General features: G+C 41.5%; 3 protein-coding genes across 5 annotated transcripts in view; all 3 read left to right on the top strand.

Annotated features, from left to right (window-relative positions):
* Nucleotides 1-14,806, top strand: part of mfsd13a (major facilitator superfamily domain containing 13A) — a 162,694-nt gene that overhangs the window by 35,420 nt on the left and 112,468 nt on the right. The window lies entirely within an intron of this gene.
* vps25 (vacuolar protein sorting 25 homolog) lies at nucleotides 433-5,993 on the top strand. The gene is made up of 6 exons (XM_070851791.1): nucleotides 433-542; nucleotides 2,359-2,504; nucleotides 3,035-3,088; nucleotides 3,233-3,321; nucleotides 4,858-4,933; nucleotides 5,128-5,993. Exons 1-6 carry the CDS (start codon nucleotides 496-498, stop codon nucleotides 5,238-5,240), a joined length of 525 nt encoding a protein of 174 aa, XP_070707892.1. The 5' UTR covers nucleotides 433-495; the 3' UTR covers nucleotides 5,241-5,993.
* wnk4a (WNK lysine deficient protein kinase 4a) overlaps nucleotides 6,945-14,806 on the top strand; it is a 42,455-nt gene continuing 34,593 nt past the window's right edge. For both annotated transcript variants that reach the window (XM_070851302.1, XM_070851303.1), the window contains exons 1-2: nucleotides 6,945-7,091; nucleotides 7,336-7,998. In XM_070851302.1, the coding sequence (XP_070707403.1) occupies nucleotides 7,369-7,998 (630 nt within the window). In that variant the 5' untranslated portion in view covers nucleotides 6,945-7,091; nucleotides 7,336-7,368. The remainder of the gene's footprint in view (nucleotides 7,092-7,335; nucleotides 7,999-14,806) is intronic.

Consider the following 14,806-nt stretch of genomic DNA (forward strand, 5'->3'; position numbering starts at 1 on the left):
AATGCTGCAGCTTAGCCAAGGTAGAGCTATTCTTAATTAAATACATACAGATACACAGATAGATACATACTGTTTAGTAGTGTTTTCTCATTGGAGAAGAATTATTAAGACGGCAAATGATATATTTACCTCACAGTTTAATAGCCTGTTCAATATGTGGACACACACATATGAACTAAAACATTAAACTTAATACTCAGCACAAGCTCAAGTAACTCCAAAACTAGAGTATTTAAGTATTTACCTTCCACCATTGGTAATTAATGTAATTCATATAAACTATTTATCTTATTTAAGTTTCATAATTTTTGCATTTAAGTTTTAGATTTTATTTCATTCTTATTTGATATGTTTTAATATATTTATTATCATTTATAATTTATTTTTTATTTAGTCAGATCTTTTATTTAGTAAATCTGTGCAGCCAGTCGGAACCATTTCAGGGGTCGGACGCGCCTCCGGAAGCTGTCAGCTGTGAACGCCGCATCAACTGCAATGAGTTTTGAGTGGCCCTGGCAATATAACTTCCCACCGTTTTTTACGTGAGTCAGCTTTCTCTGAACCACATTCAAACGACGGGTTTAAAGTATTGATTACCTCTGCTTATCAGCCTGGTTGTTGTTCGTGTTGTTGAATCGAAGCGTGTTGATTTGCGAGCTACCATCATGCTAGCCGGCTAACTGGCTAAGTTAAACAGATTGCTAAGGAAGTGGATTTACACACCCAGCATACTGGCTTCATAAAGTTGATGTAACAGCTCCCCTTGGTTTCATTCAGCGACTTCTTATGGCTCGACTACATGTGAATTTATATAAACATCAGCATGTGGTGAAGTTGTGGTGGTTTGTGCAAGTTTAGTAAATTAATTTAGCTGTTAGCTCCAGCTAGCTATTCAGCTACCAAAACACTATTATGATGCTTACATGTCCAAATATTATCAGGTGTTAAAGCCAAATCTGTGACCTGGTTTGGAATTTCAGCCGCATATTGTGTTCTCACATATTACATGCTATGTTTTAATAGCTGTTACCATTATTTAAGGGTTTGTGTGTTTAGATTCACAGCCTATGATAGCTGGCGTCCATTAGTGTACATCTATGCTTGTGGACATCTCACCTGACTTTTCCCTGTAATTGACCCCTCTGGGTCACAGATTTCAGTGTAACAGCGGCTGGAAAACACCGAGAGGATCTCAGTGCTCGTAAAACAAACTGAACACGGATACCAAGTAAACACAAGAAGCACAAATCATTTCTTGTATATGTGTTGTTGCTGTGCTGATCAGTGTACACTGGGAACCATTGAGCGATAATGACTGAGACTGTTGATGAGCGTTCTTCACAGCAGTCTCTGTGTTGTAAATCACTGCTAATGGGAGAACTGTGGCCTTGTTTCTGCAGAAATGCTGATTATTCTGTGTAAATATGCATGCATCCTGACATTAACAAACATACTTTACTTTCTGTTCATGTGGTCTGGAGCTGTTTTTCACGTCCTCTTCCTGCTTGGGAATGAAACCATAGGCGTTATCATGCTGCTATAACAGCTTCACACAGCTTTGGCTGCAGGGATCTGCTCCCATTCAGCCACAAGAGCAAAAATGAGGTCCAACGCAGATGTTGGATGATAAAACCTGGCTTACAGCTGGTGTTCCAGTTCATCCATAAGGCTCTGGATGAGATTTAGGTCGGGGCTTTGTGCAGGTCTAGGAACTGGGAAAACCATATCTTTATGGCTTTGAGCACAGGTTCACTCCCATGTTGAAACGAAAAGAGGTCCTTCCAAAAGCTGTTGACACAAAACTTAGAGCACATCATTGTCAGAAATATTATTGTATGCTGTATGATTTGCATTAAGATTTCAACATTGAGATCCCACACAAAAATATATAAATGTACGTGGACAGAGGCAGTAAAGGTTACTGAGATTCAGTTGAGATAAAACAACCAAATGGGAAAGACTAATCCAGTGAATTAAATCCCTGAAAAAGTCAAGATGCTTGTCCTTCTCATCACTGTGCTCACAGTCCTCTAATACAACTTGACATTAGGACAGATGATTAGAACAGTTTAGCAAAATCTCTGATGACCGTTGTCTCACACTATCACCCATCAGTGTACATTTAGCTGGGTGCTCTGGCAAAAATATTTAATACCAAATAGAATAAACTACAAATATAATAGAAATTAAAACAGGATCAACACACTTTCACAAGGACCTTAATAAAATGGCCCTTTTTTCTAACATAACGAGAGCATATCTGTCTCTTTTTTCATGCTCTGGATGTATTGAATCTTGTCTGCTGTTTGCCGTGTGCTGACTGCGCTTCACATACTTTGCTCATCTCTCTGGCGACAGACTACAGCCCAATGTTGATACGAGACAGAAGCAGCTGGCGGCATGGTGTTCCCTGGCTCTGTCTTACTGCCGGCATCACAAGCTCTACACCCTGGACATCATGGAGGCTCAGGAAAGCCCCGTGTTCAACAACAAGAAGATAGAACGTATCCTAACGGTCCACATTATACAGCTTGATCCAAGATCCATGTTTACTCTAAAATACCAGTTTCAAATCCACGTTGACCCTCATGTTTGCATAATTTGGATTACTAGTCAAGGGTTTACAGGCTGCCTCCTTCATGTGAATATAAAGTTACCCTTTGTTTTACAGGATATGAATGTTGACACTTGTTATGATCAGAACAGGTTTAAGTGCTGTTTAGTACAACACAACCTCGGTAGCTGTCCTCCACTCCACCGCACTAGTGTGCTGAATTAAATTTAAAGTCTGCACAGCAGGAAGTGTGGTCCCATCACTGAACACATTTTACCTCTATAAGTCAGTTTCAGTCAGTGTTATAGCAGAGTAATGCTGTTCTCTTTAGACAGTCAAGTATTTTCTTAATCTCCATTTGTGCGCTGACAGCAAGATAAAGACGTTTTGAAATTTAAGATAGTGTCAAAACATTGATTGCACTCCTGTACATTTGTTCCTTTTTGTTCTTTTCTTTGTTTGCCCTTAACTGAACTTCAGGAAAACTATCAATAGAAGCAATTCAAGTTGTGTTTGAGGAATTAAGGAAAAAAGGTAAGTGTTCTTCTGTCCAGATGTTTGCACAGTGTTGAGATTTACAACACTTATCTCATTATAAGAACACTTATCTCATTGTTTTCACTGTGAATTACTTCAACAGCAATAAACGCTTTTTATCATTGTGTTTCCTGACCTCAGGGAACCTCGAATGGCTGGACAAAAACAAGTCTCGGTGTTTAGTCATGTGGAGGCGACCAGAGGAATGGGGCAAGTTAATATACCAGTGGGTGAGTCATCAGATGCACACTGCGCTGTCTGTGAAACTGTACGTTTTTGTACATTTGCAGGACTGATTAAGGGTGAATGGAAAGAAGGCAATGTTCTCTAAAGCAATAAATAAGTGGTAAAAGCAGCGTAATTTGCTGCTGTCATAACATATTGTTGAGTATTTTATTATTACTGTGCTGTTATTAAGATAATCACAGCATAATAAGATACACATGGAATGTAGAAATCTGACAATAACTAACTACAAACTAACTAACTAACTACAAAAAGAAAAAATATGCACTCTCAGTTTACATGAATATAAACAGCCTGGTTATAGTTTGCTTTCAGCAGTAGCCTCACTTCTTAAACGTCATATAAATGAGATACTGTGTTTTATGTAGGAGAGGTAGGTGATTAGACAAACCAGATTTGTCCCCAGTGGGATATCTTCAAGAGGGCACCAATTTTTTTTGGCCATGAAGATCTGTAACCAGGTCTTTAATCAGCTGTATGCATGTATGCCTATGCAGGACAAAGACTTCAGGCTGGAGACATGCTGAGACATCAGGGCGGCAAGATAAAAGAGATCATCAGTAATGATGCTCCCGCTTACTCAAAAAAATTCCAACCCAAAGTCCAAACTGAAACAGAAACTTACACAAAGTAGCCTTCTTGAGTCTAAATGAATCTTTCCACCAATTTTTCCACTCCGGCTATATGGAAACGCTGTGCTCACGTAAACCTTTTCCATTAACTGTACCAGCAGCCCTCCGAGACACACACACACACACACAAATCAGGAAGTGTATTGTATCACTACGATTGTCAAAATAAGTACGTAATGCTTCCAAAATAAGGTGGGATGTAGGGAAGAAATCTGAGTACTGACCTGCTACTGCTAAACACTGATTCTACAGTAACCAGGTTACTGCAGTGCATGTAAACACGTCTGATTACCTCATTTCTCTGGGTAACCTGGCCTCTCTGTGCATATTCACACACCGTGAGTGTTAACATGCAAAATAGACTGCAGGTCTGCCTCATCAAAAACAGCATCATGGAAATTGGCTGGCCTCTACAATCTTAATGGACTACCGCTGAAGTGCATTAAAAATCAGCATATAAAAACACCCTCCGGCTGCTGTCAACACTCACTAGAACACCAAATGTGTATTAATTTGCAGCTGAGAATAGTCCCCAGCAAATGTACTCTTTACCCCTGTCTGCGGAACATTTGCTAAAAACTGCAGTGCCCAGTTGTTTTAGAAAATTATTGAATTTCTGTTTGAAATGAAACCATAGATTTGTGCGGCCGTCAGAGCTCAGTGCCAAAACTGTGACGGATAAAAAATAGTCTAAAATCTGTGCATGCATCACTGAAGTCCCTGCTGGATGGTTTACCAAAAAAATAACTTCCTGTATCATTTTTGTTCCAAACTTTGCTCAGAAAATTTAGTCAAAAGAGAACAAGTGTTGTGACTGTCAAAGGAAAAATGTTATTTATTCCAGTCAATTTCTCAGAGTGACCATTATTCTGTTGTCAAACACTTTAGGTTTCCAAAAACGGGATGGTCAACTCTGTGTTCACACTTTACGAGCTGTCCAATGGAGATGACACAGAGGGTGAAGGTAAGGCACCATTTAAAATGTGAAGATGAATCAGCATCAACATGTTTTTTCACACAGACTGATTTAACTGTAGAGTCAGCAAGTGTGGAGTATCATCCCAGACAGAGTCCACATTCATCATGATGGTCCACACAATAATAGCTTTTATTATTCTTATTGTACCCGCTGACAGTAGCTCTAATCTGTTTCCCCAGAGTTCCACGGTTTAGAAGAGTGGATGCTGCTGCGCTCGTTGCAGGCTTTACAAACAGAAGGCAAAGCGGAGATCATCACCATGGATGATGGAAAGGGGGTCAAATTCTTCTGAAACGGTGCTGGAATCACACACACTCTGTCTGGGAGCCCTCATACTGTACCTTACAGGCAAATGTTAAGATTTAGCCATCTAAAGCAAGGTGCACCTCAGTGCCCAGCCCAGAGGATGCTGGTCCTGCAGCTGTTGTTGCCTTTTGGTTTTCCCAAGTTCAAAGCCTTTTCTTATTGGAAGAGAACCAATATCATTTCTAAGTGTTTGGGTGGAAAGAGTATTTTATGTGACACTGTGTTAAAAGTCATCAGAGGTAACAGTTGTTGCCACTTAAACATGCAATGAGTCTCATCAGGGGACTGAATACTATTATGTGTGAATATTCCTGGGGAAAATCTTTCCCCACCAGCTGTAACTTTACACTTTCTTCATTGTAAATACGACTACTTTTATCCCGATTTTCCCTGATAACAAATATCCTCGGCATAATTAGCTCTGGACCTTTTTGCTCGGCCGTTGTTCCTCCGTTCCAACAACCAGACATCCCAAAGAAATCCCAGAACACAACACCAGGGGGACTTTTTTATTTTGAGAATAAATGCTTCCAGAAGAGGAACGCCACAGAGACGTGGACCACCAATGGCTCGACTCAGCTGAGTTTAATAATAGTGGACTTACTTATGTACAGAACGCTGTCATACTATTATTGTGCAGTAGCTACTGTGACACTCCTGTTACCCCCCCTCTTTCTCTGTCTATATCCAACCTCCTTTTTTCATATCCTGTAGGAAAATAAATTAGAAATTTGCTAAATTTGCCTGTTTTGTTGTTTCTCTAAAGTGTGTTGAAGTCCTTCAGTGCTCTTGAACTGTCTCAGATGTTGTATATGATAATATTCGCTGCCCTCACGGTGTGCAGACGTGCAGAGCTGCACCACAGTGATGGAGATGTTATGCTCTACTTTCTGCCTGCAGCTGTACTGAATGACTGCGTGCCGAAGGGTCTTCTCACATCATGTGCTGTGTGTTCCTGTCTGTGGGGATGATACAGCTCCAGGGAATCCTGCGTGTGTTTTCTGATAACACCCAGTGTGTGCACTTAGGAGGCAGGTGGGGCCCTGTGTGGCCTTGGCTGATAAAGGTGTCCTGTTTCAGCAGCAGGGACGACTCCCCCTACAGGTTAGGTCCACCCGCTGCACACCCCCCTCGGGCTGCATATGTCTCTCATTCATGTTGATCAAATGACGGCACACTGGGAGAAGCCTGTGGTGAAACGGCTCATTAGGTGTATCTTAATTCAGAGAAACTAGAGAAGTTGTGCTGGTCAGTGACCAATTAGAGGAGGAGACATCCTGTTCTTCTGCTGTTTTGTGGGCACAGTCTGTGCAGTCAATGAAGGGACTACATTTGGCAATTATCCAGCTAATCATTACAAAGAAAAGCTATAAAAAACATTCCTTCTTTTACTTTTCTTTACTTCTCCAGCTTACAAATAAAACCTCAGATTACATTTTCAACATATCCCGAAGAGCTTATTGAGCACCAATTATGCACAATAGATCAAAAATGAAAAGAAAAAAAACATCTTAATGAATTGTTGGGGTTTAAACTAGTCTTAGTTTGCCAACACTCCTGAAATCTTCCTGTAATTGCTCCCTCTGGATGGTCTTATTAGCGCGTCGGACCTGCGAGGGGCGGAGTCGGGAGCGCGCACTGGGAGCGCACAGGACGCGCAGCCTACCGGAGCTCTGTTGATATAGGCACCCCCGTCCTTCCACCGGAGGTTATGGCTGAGGACTTTGTAAAGAGTAGAGAAGAGGACAAGTCGGATTATTTGATAGGAACTATGCGATAATCTGCGTTTATGCGCGCAGTGCTCTGACGAACTGTTTTTACGCAGCAGCTATGATGAGTAAGTAGATTTTCTGTGTTTTTTTCAGATACTAAGTTGATGTTTCTAAGGTTGACGGCAGCTAAAAGTAATGACAGCTCGGATATTTTATACAGACGTGTTTAATCTTGATTTGTTAGTCACGTAACAGACCTGTTGTTATGTGGTCAGCCTTTGTTCAAAGCCACCGACTTCATTGACATCATGGAAAAGTAACTCGGAAATTAAAGTAACGGTGCTGCTCTGCTGCCGTTTCCACGTGTAGGCTCCAAACCAAGAAGAAGCTGAACCTGCTACAATGACACACGCACAGGTTGAGATACCAGGACGCGGTTTCCCAGGCCTCTCCGTGGATATGACCGACGACTGCTTATCCCGGGTCCCATCCGTGCTGAGGACGCACGGCTTGGGCGGACGGAGGAACTCTTACGGGCTGCAAAAAATTAGCATGGACATTGATTCGCCTCTTTACAGCGGCGCCCTTTCCAAAGCCTTGTCCTGGTCAGCTGAGAATATCCTAACACTGCCAGAGTCCAGAGCAGAGGATGAGAAGACCGACGACTCTCCGCCGTCGCCATCTCCAGTTTCCAGCCCGGGCACCAGCTCCAACACGCCCCCCTGCAGCCAGGAGCCCGACGCCGGCTCTTGCAGGACCTGGGATCCCGTCCAGAGATCCAGCGCTCAGGACGCCAGCTCGGAGTCTGAAAATGAACTTCAGAACAAACAGCACAAGATTTTGTCTCGCATCACGTTTGATACTCAGTGGGAGCAGGAAGAGAAAGAAGATGTGGAGACCAAAGCGGTGGCAACCTCGCCTGATGGAAGATATCTCAAATTCAACATAGAGATTGGAAGGGGATCTTTCAAGACGGTCTATAAAGGACTGGACACAGAGACTACAGTGGAGGTGGCATGGTGTGAGCTACAGGTAGGATTTTAAATATCCCTGTAGAGCAAAACTTCTAAGTTGTCAATATGGATGAACAAGTGGAAATGTGGAATATTGTTGGTAAAAGCAAAGATAAATTAAGCCTCAGTTTGTATTTTCATGTTCAAAAGTTAACTCCCTTTATGCACAACCCCACACCAAAGTTGCATTGGTTTGGAGCCAGGAATCTACAGTAGCAGATTTTAATTCCTCGCCCCCAGCAACAACCCCAGGTCAGTTACATAGGCTGATACTTTCCTCGCTGTCCGGCCCCACTTAGCTCTAATTCCCCTCTCAAGCCATCAGAGTTGATGTGAAGCACCTAATCTTCTGAATATTATTCCTTGTTGACCTTGAGTCAGGCCCGTTCACGGTAACCCAGGTCATCCTGTCAGCCGTCAGCTCCAACTGAACCACTCTGCCTGCCATGATCCCCTCTAATCTCTGTTTTCATTAACAACCGGTGACACCAAGGCTAGCTCTCTGGACGCCTCACGTGCAAACTAAGAACAACCGAGAGCCAATAGATCATTTATATTATTATTATTATTGTGCTTTGACTTGTTTCCATCCTAAATCAGGGGTTATGTTTACATCTAGTGTGGAAGACAGACCACCTACAGCTTCACACACACTTTTTCTGTTTCATGAAAACATATTGAAGTGTCAGTTCTTTTTTGTGCCACAGTGTTTGGCATGCAGGCACCAAACAGCCTGAGTAACAGCTGCCACTCCTCTTGCTTACATGATTTGATAGCACAGTTGAGGATTTAAAGATTTAAGCTTTAAGTCCACCCTTAACATTTGCTCTTGTGTGTGACGTGCATTGGTGTCGGTATATGGCAGCCATGTGAGCCTTTTCAGGTGTGAAGTCGTCCCCTCATACCCTCTAAACCTCAAATTAAACTCCACACCACTGCCACTGGACTACATAACCACTTTTATTCTGATCAGTCTGATCTTAAAGATACTGGAAGTTGTTTTAAGATATTGCTGCTCATGAAAGCACCCTCTCACTTTGCACAATAAACAAGCACAGAGGTAGTCTTTGTCTTGCGTTTAAGCTCTGCAGGAGGCACCGGCCCTCAGACAGCCAGAGATTATACAAGGTGAAGTGAATATGCCCCCAAGGCTCAAGCTCCAGCACCAGCAGGTTGGGACTCACGAGCCCACCTGTCAGTTCACACAACAGGTGTCTGTTTGGGGGAGGTAGAAACAGAGTCACTCCCAGGCTCTGGGGGGCACATTCACCCCTTTACCTGCACTGCTACAACACAGCTGTGGGTGTTTCGCCCTCAAGTAAAACACAAGCAGGGGTCCATCAGCATTTCTGGTCTGACTTTTAAGGCAAACCTTTACTTGTAAGTTTTGTGCCGTGAAAAGTGCGACACACATTGTGTCTCGGCGCTTTGGCCGGGGGCCATATTAGAAACAAGCATGCTATTTCATCTCTTTACTGGAGACATGAGCTCAGTTAAGCTCCTTAATCGCTCCTAATAAGCTTAAAGGTGGCCATTGTTGATATGGTTACTGTTGTGATAAGTTAACCTCAAAGACACAGACTCAGCTGCAGTTGCATTTCTTAACTGAAATCACTACCCCGTCCTCCCCATGTGTCCCTGATTGCTTAAATGAACACAAAAGCTGGCTGTTGGTGGCTAAACACAATCACCCCTGTAATGTTGACAGAGCAGCAGTTGAAGGTGCGTCATTACAAGTCAGGTAGAAATGCCTTAAGCTCTTTTAACTATGTATTACAGAGCCTGAGCTGTAATCTGCAGGCAGCTATGAGCTGTTCAGAATGTGAAAAGGGTTCAGAAAACACCTGATTCTCAGTTACACATATATCATCATTTGAACATGTCATATTTGTTACAGACACAGTCAAAGGTGTCCCTGTCCTGTGTACAGTATATTGTCGGTGTTGTTACACTGAACACAGGTCCGTCTGGGCGGTGTCCTCAGGAACGTTTTGTGCTCGCACACAAAAAGTAAACAATACATTTAGAGTCTTCTATGACATGCAACACCAAAGCTCAGCCAGGACAGTATAAGATACAAGGAAGGGGTCATGTCACTGCTCATAAAACGATATTAAGACTACAATACAATAGGAAAGTAATCACACTGAATCAGAGCTCCTTTAGGCTTATATTAGCAGTGTTTGGATCCTCCTTACACAAAGGAAAGTAGATTTAACATATATATCATAATATGTGATAAATATAACATGTTTAATGCCCGATGAAGACCACTCTTGGTTTCATATGTCACCAATAGACTCTAAATATACTTTCTGGGTGCAGATATGTTTCTATTAAAGTCTCAAACCTGTGCCCACTAGTGTTTTGTGGTTTTGTGTGCATATATTCATATTGCCACGAAAACACGCACAAATTGTCAAACTGCTATAAAATGAGAGGAGACTGAATGATATATCAGGACGGACACATATTATCAGATATCACAGATATACTAGTACCAGCTTATACGTAGCTGATAAATGGTAAAATGGTAACTGGTCTGTATTTTGTCTCGCTCCTTTCTAGTTATTTCAACTACTCAAAGCGCTTTACATCACATCCTCATTCACCCATTCACACATCATTCATACAGGAGGAATGTAATTTGGAGGAGACTTTTCTTGAAGCCATGCTTCAGTGTCTTGCCCAAGGACACATGTTGACCCATAGGAGCTGGGGATCGAACCCCCGACCTTCTGATTGAGGGACGACCCACTCTCCCACTGAGCCACAGCCAATAAAAGAAGTATCTCAGTATAAGGATGCTAAAGGATATGTTTAGGAACTTTTTAAACAGTGTTCTGATTAAATAGATCACTGACAAGTTTATTTTTTCAACTGTAAAACATAAATATTGGTACTGAAATAGAAGACTATTTCTTCCTCCTTTTGACCTTGTACTAAAAAATGTGCTCAGGGGTCATGAGCCTTATCTAATCTACACATGCCCAGAGAATACAAAGCATTTTGTGATCAAACTAAATTCTAAAACAAACTCTACCAATCACCCCTGGTTCAAATTTATTGAATTATCTTGTGACCTGATGTCTGGTTTGGTTGCATCTTCCATACCTCACACATTTTAACCCTGTAACACAGTCCAAGTGTAAAACAAGCGGATTTCAAAATGTGCTGCAAACTTTATTTCACTCGTACACATTAGTATTTGTCATATGAATCACTCTCTGTGTGGTCTGAGTGATGCTCTCTGTTTCTAGTTTCCTCTCTTGTTGCTGCTGCCACTGTCTTTACTTGTGTAATTTTGTCATACATTTGACAGTAATTAAGAATTTGAGGAAGCTGCAGTGCAGTGGAATACATTTATTAAGAACCTCAGAGGTTTAGAGCTGAAGCAAGGCAAACCACACACACACACACACACACACACACACACAAACACACACATCCCAGGTGGCAGCTACCTAGCAACCCTTCCCCCACAGGCTCACAGGTGACTCAGATGCCATATAGGCAACATAAACAGGGCTTTGAAGGAAGTGTAGAGCTGATAAAAAATGGATGAGCCATTATATGGTTCCCTTCCACTTCCATTCATCTACACTGAGGCACAGTTTCCAACCTGCTGTATTTTCTAACGTATTTCACTGTAATCGCTGCTTCCACAGAACTGCAACAACTATGACATGCACATCATCAGTTGTTGCACTGAATCATGAGCCGTGAAGTTTCTGGCAGTGATGCAGCAGCACAGTGAGCCACTAAGTAACTGATAGGAATGAGTGCACTGAGGCACATATCCTTTTTGGTGAGCTCCTTTTATGGGGCATTGGTTGCACAATACCTGATCTCATTCAAAAGCAGCTCCTCCAGCCCGAAGCAGACAATTTTATACTCTCATGTTTCATTTTTAAACCCAAACCAACACACATTCTTTAATTGAGGTCCATATAAACAGCCTCACCATGCTCTACTTCACCACAGCCACCTGTATTTTCAGTACTTCCACTGTTTATGAGCGCTGTGCTTAATGCAAGATGGGCTTGAGTGCATTTAAAAAATACTGCAGCACCCACAACCAATTAGCCAATTCCTTGGCTGCATAAATCCAGAATGAGAGACAGTTTTCTGCTGATAATGACATACCAAGTTGTTAAAGTTGGTGGACTGCTTGTGAGGTTGTAGTTTTGGTTGGCAGAACACCTTTTTGTGGTAATCCTTTCCTGCAACACAAGGCGCTCTGCTGATATTGTGCCCTAGTTTGGGCTATTATTAATCAGCAGTTCATTGGTGCTGCTTGGTATAAATAGATAGCTTAAGAGCAGAGAAGGTCAGCACATTGTTTTAACAGCAGGTCAAGTCTAGCATACAGACAGTATCAGTTTAAACTAGAAAGCACAACTAGAGGCAACAGCAAGTGTCAAAGGATCTCTTGTGAGGAGTTTACAGTAACTTTTTTTCCTCATTGGCCCACTTGGATTGTAGATCAGAGTTTTATTGGCCCGGCAGGCAAAAAATGAAAATCCTTTTTTTGTCTCCCCATAATGTTTTCAGGTTTTTATTCATAATATCTGTAAAACTAAGGTAGAACTTATACCACACAAATATACAAAATATAAAATTTGGCACAAATTGGATCAGCAAATGAATCTAGGTTTCCTCATATTTTGTGTATAATTATATTCTATTATATCATTTTGTGTCAGTCCCTTTTTAAAAAGACTTACCCCCCACCATCGGCTCTTGGAAGAAATTGTTGGCGAACTTTACAAAACATACCGGCCATGGGAGTATTTTTGCTTCTTTCTTTTTGTTACCGCATGAGTTTCTCTTGTTGACTTTTTTCTTTATTACTGGTAAGAGGCTGAGTTACATGAGATAAAACTCTCATGTTTAAATTCAAAGCAACAGCACCAGTCGGTTAGCTTAGCATGAAGACTGAAACCAGGGGGAAATAGCTCATAGCAAATAAGTGTTTATCAAAAATGTTAAACATTTGCTTCTTTTGTTAGGTTAGGTTTTTGTTTTTGGTGTACTAAAACTTTGTTGAAAACAGTTTAGTAACTGATAAATTCGTTTTAATTGTTCATTCATTTTATGGATAGCTAATTAACAATTGTGATAACAATGAACAAAGTGCCAAACAATCAGTTTTCTCTGTTTTGTGACATTTTATAGACTAAACCATTGATGAATTAAAAAAAAAAGACAAATTAATATGAAATACAAAGAACATTTAGTGTCAGATAGACTGTGTGTGTTTAAAAGTCATTGCTCTCAAGGAAAGGAGTTACTTAAGGACAAAAGGAAAGGAAGGGGGAGGGGTGGAAGATTTACATCACCCCTGTTGGTACCATTAAAGTGGGCTCATGGGGTAGAAAGAGCTGGAAGCTGCAGTGTTTACCTTTTAGCTGTTAAGAGTTTTAAAGCTCATATAATAGCAGCAGATTAAATTAAAGCTGTAAAACCTTATTGACATCTTGCTACTCTGGTCTGCACAGTTTGTGTTCTGAGTTATGAGGTTAAACAACAAAGCATAAATGTAGTTTGGCACAAACCCTAGATTTCTGTTGCCTCTCTCTCATGTCCGCCAGGGCCTCATGCAAGCCTGGCTGTGTAACCTTTATCTGAATGTGGCTAGTGTTCAGTGATACAAGACAAGCTGTGGACTTCCTATCAGTTCTACTGTAGCCAACATCAACACCGTCTTTCCTTGCAAGGGCCCACGGTGCGGCGAGATCCAGCTTATCAGGGCCTGCCAGTGTTCTCTGAGGAAAGTGAAGGAGGCCCATAATGATAGCCTACATTTACACATGGCAGCACGTCACTTTGACGTGAGGGCTGTTTGTTTGCGTTAGCTCTGCACAGTCCTGAAGGGAAGGCAGCACAGTGTCACCTATAAGACTTGTCCTGTACTAAGTGTGCACTCATTTGGTGATTGCCCTGCATGATACAGCCTGTCTGTATCATACAGTATGCACTCAGCACCAAAACTAGATAACGGTGTCTCATTGGCTGCTGTTGATAGAGTGTGAGTGTCTTATTTATTTAGGGTTGATATTGGAGGTACAAGCTGGGGCTGCATGGTGACTCTGGACAGGGGCCTGGGGCTGTTTAGTGTGTTTGTATGTTACTATTGGAAACTAAATTGCTTGTAGGCGTGAAGGCGAGCATGAATTTGTTTTCATGTGTCTTAGCCCTGTGATAGACTGCAGACTGCACCTAATCCATGCTGGGGGAGGCTGCAGCCCTGCTCAGGGACCCTTCCCAAGATAAGACGGTCCAGAAAATAGATGGACGGATGGTGCGGACATGTTTTATGCTCTAAAAAAACATCAAGAAAATTACACAAGAGTCAAGAGTTGATTTAAGACTACATGTTTTTCTATGATAAGTAGTTTATTAGCAGTGTAATTGTAATTGTAAATGTTTAACCTTTGCAGTCTCCAATGTCTGTCCATATGAAAAGCGAAACATTAAATCTTTAAGTGAACATACTGTACATTAAATAACTGTAAGTAAAAGTTTCCAGTTCTGGAGGACAGAGGTTTTAAAGGGGATCATGTTCAGGTGTAGGCCACATATTATTTATGTTACATACTAACACAACAATGCATTTACAGTAGCTTGAGTAAGCTCCTGTAACTTTTGATTAATATCTTAGATAAGTAAGTGTTCGCGGCGACAGCAGTCTGACTGTCTGTGTTTTATTATTATGTTTAAGGCCTCAACAAACATCCAGAATATTTGGTGAGTGTGTGAAGTCGTGACTCAAAATGTGTGACTGAAAACTGTTGGAGCTTCAGCAGCTTCATTTTTTATCTATC

The sequence above is a fragment of the Pempheris klunzingeri genome, chromosome 20 (genome assembly GCF_042242105.1).
Source record: "Pempheris klunzingeri isolate RE-2024b chromosome 20, fPemKlu1.hap1, whole genome shotgun sequence".
NCBI classification, from domain to species: domain Eukaryota; kingdom Metazoa; phylum Chordata; class Actinopteri; order Acropomatiformes; family Pempheridae; genus Pempheris; species Pempheris klunzingeri.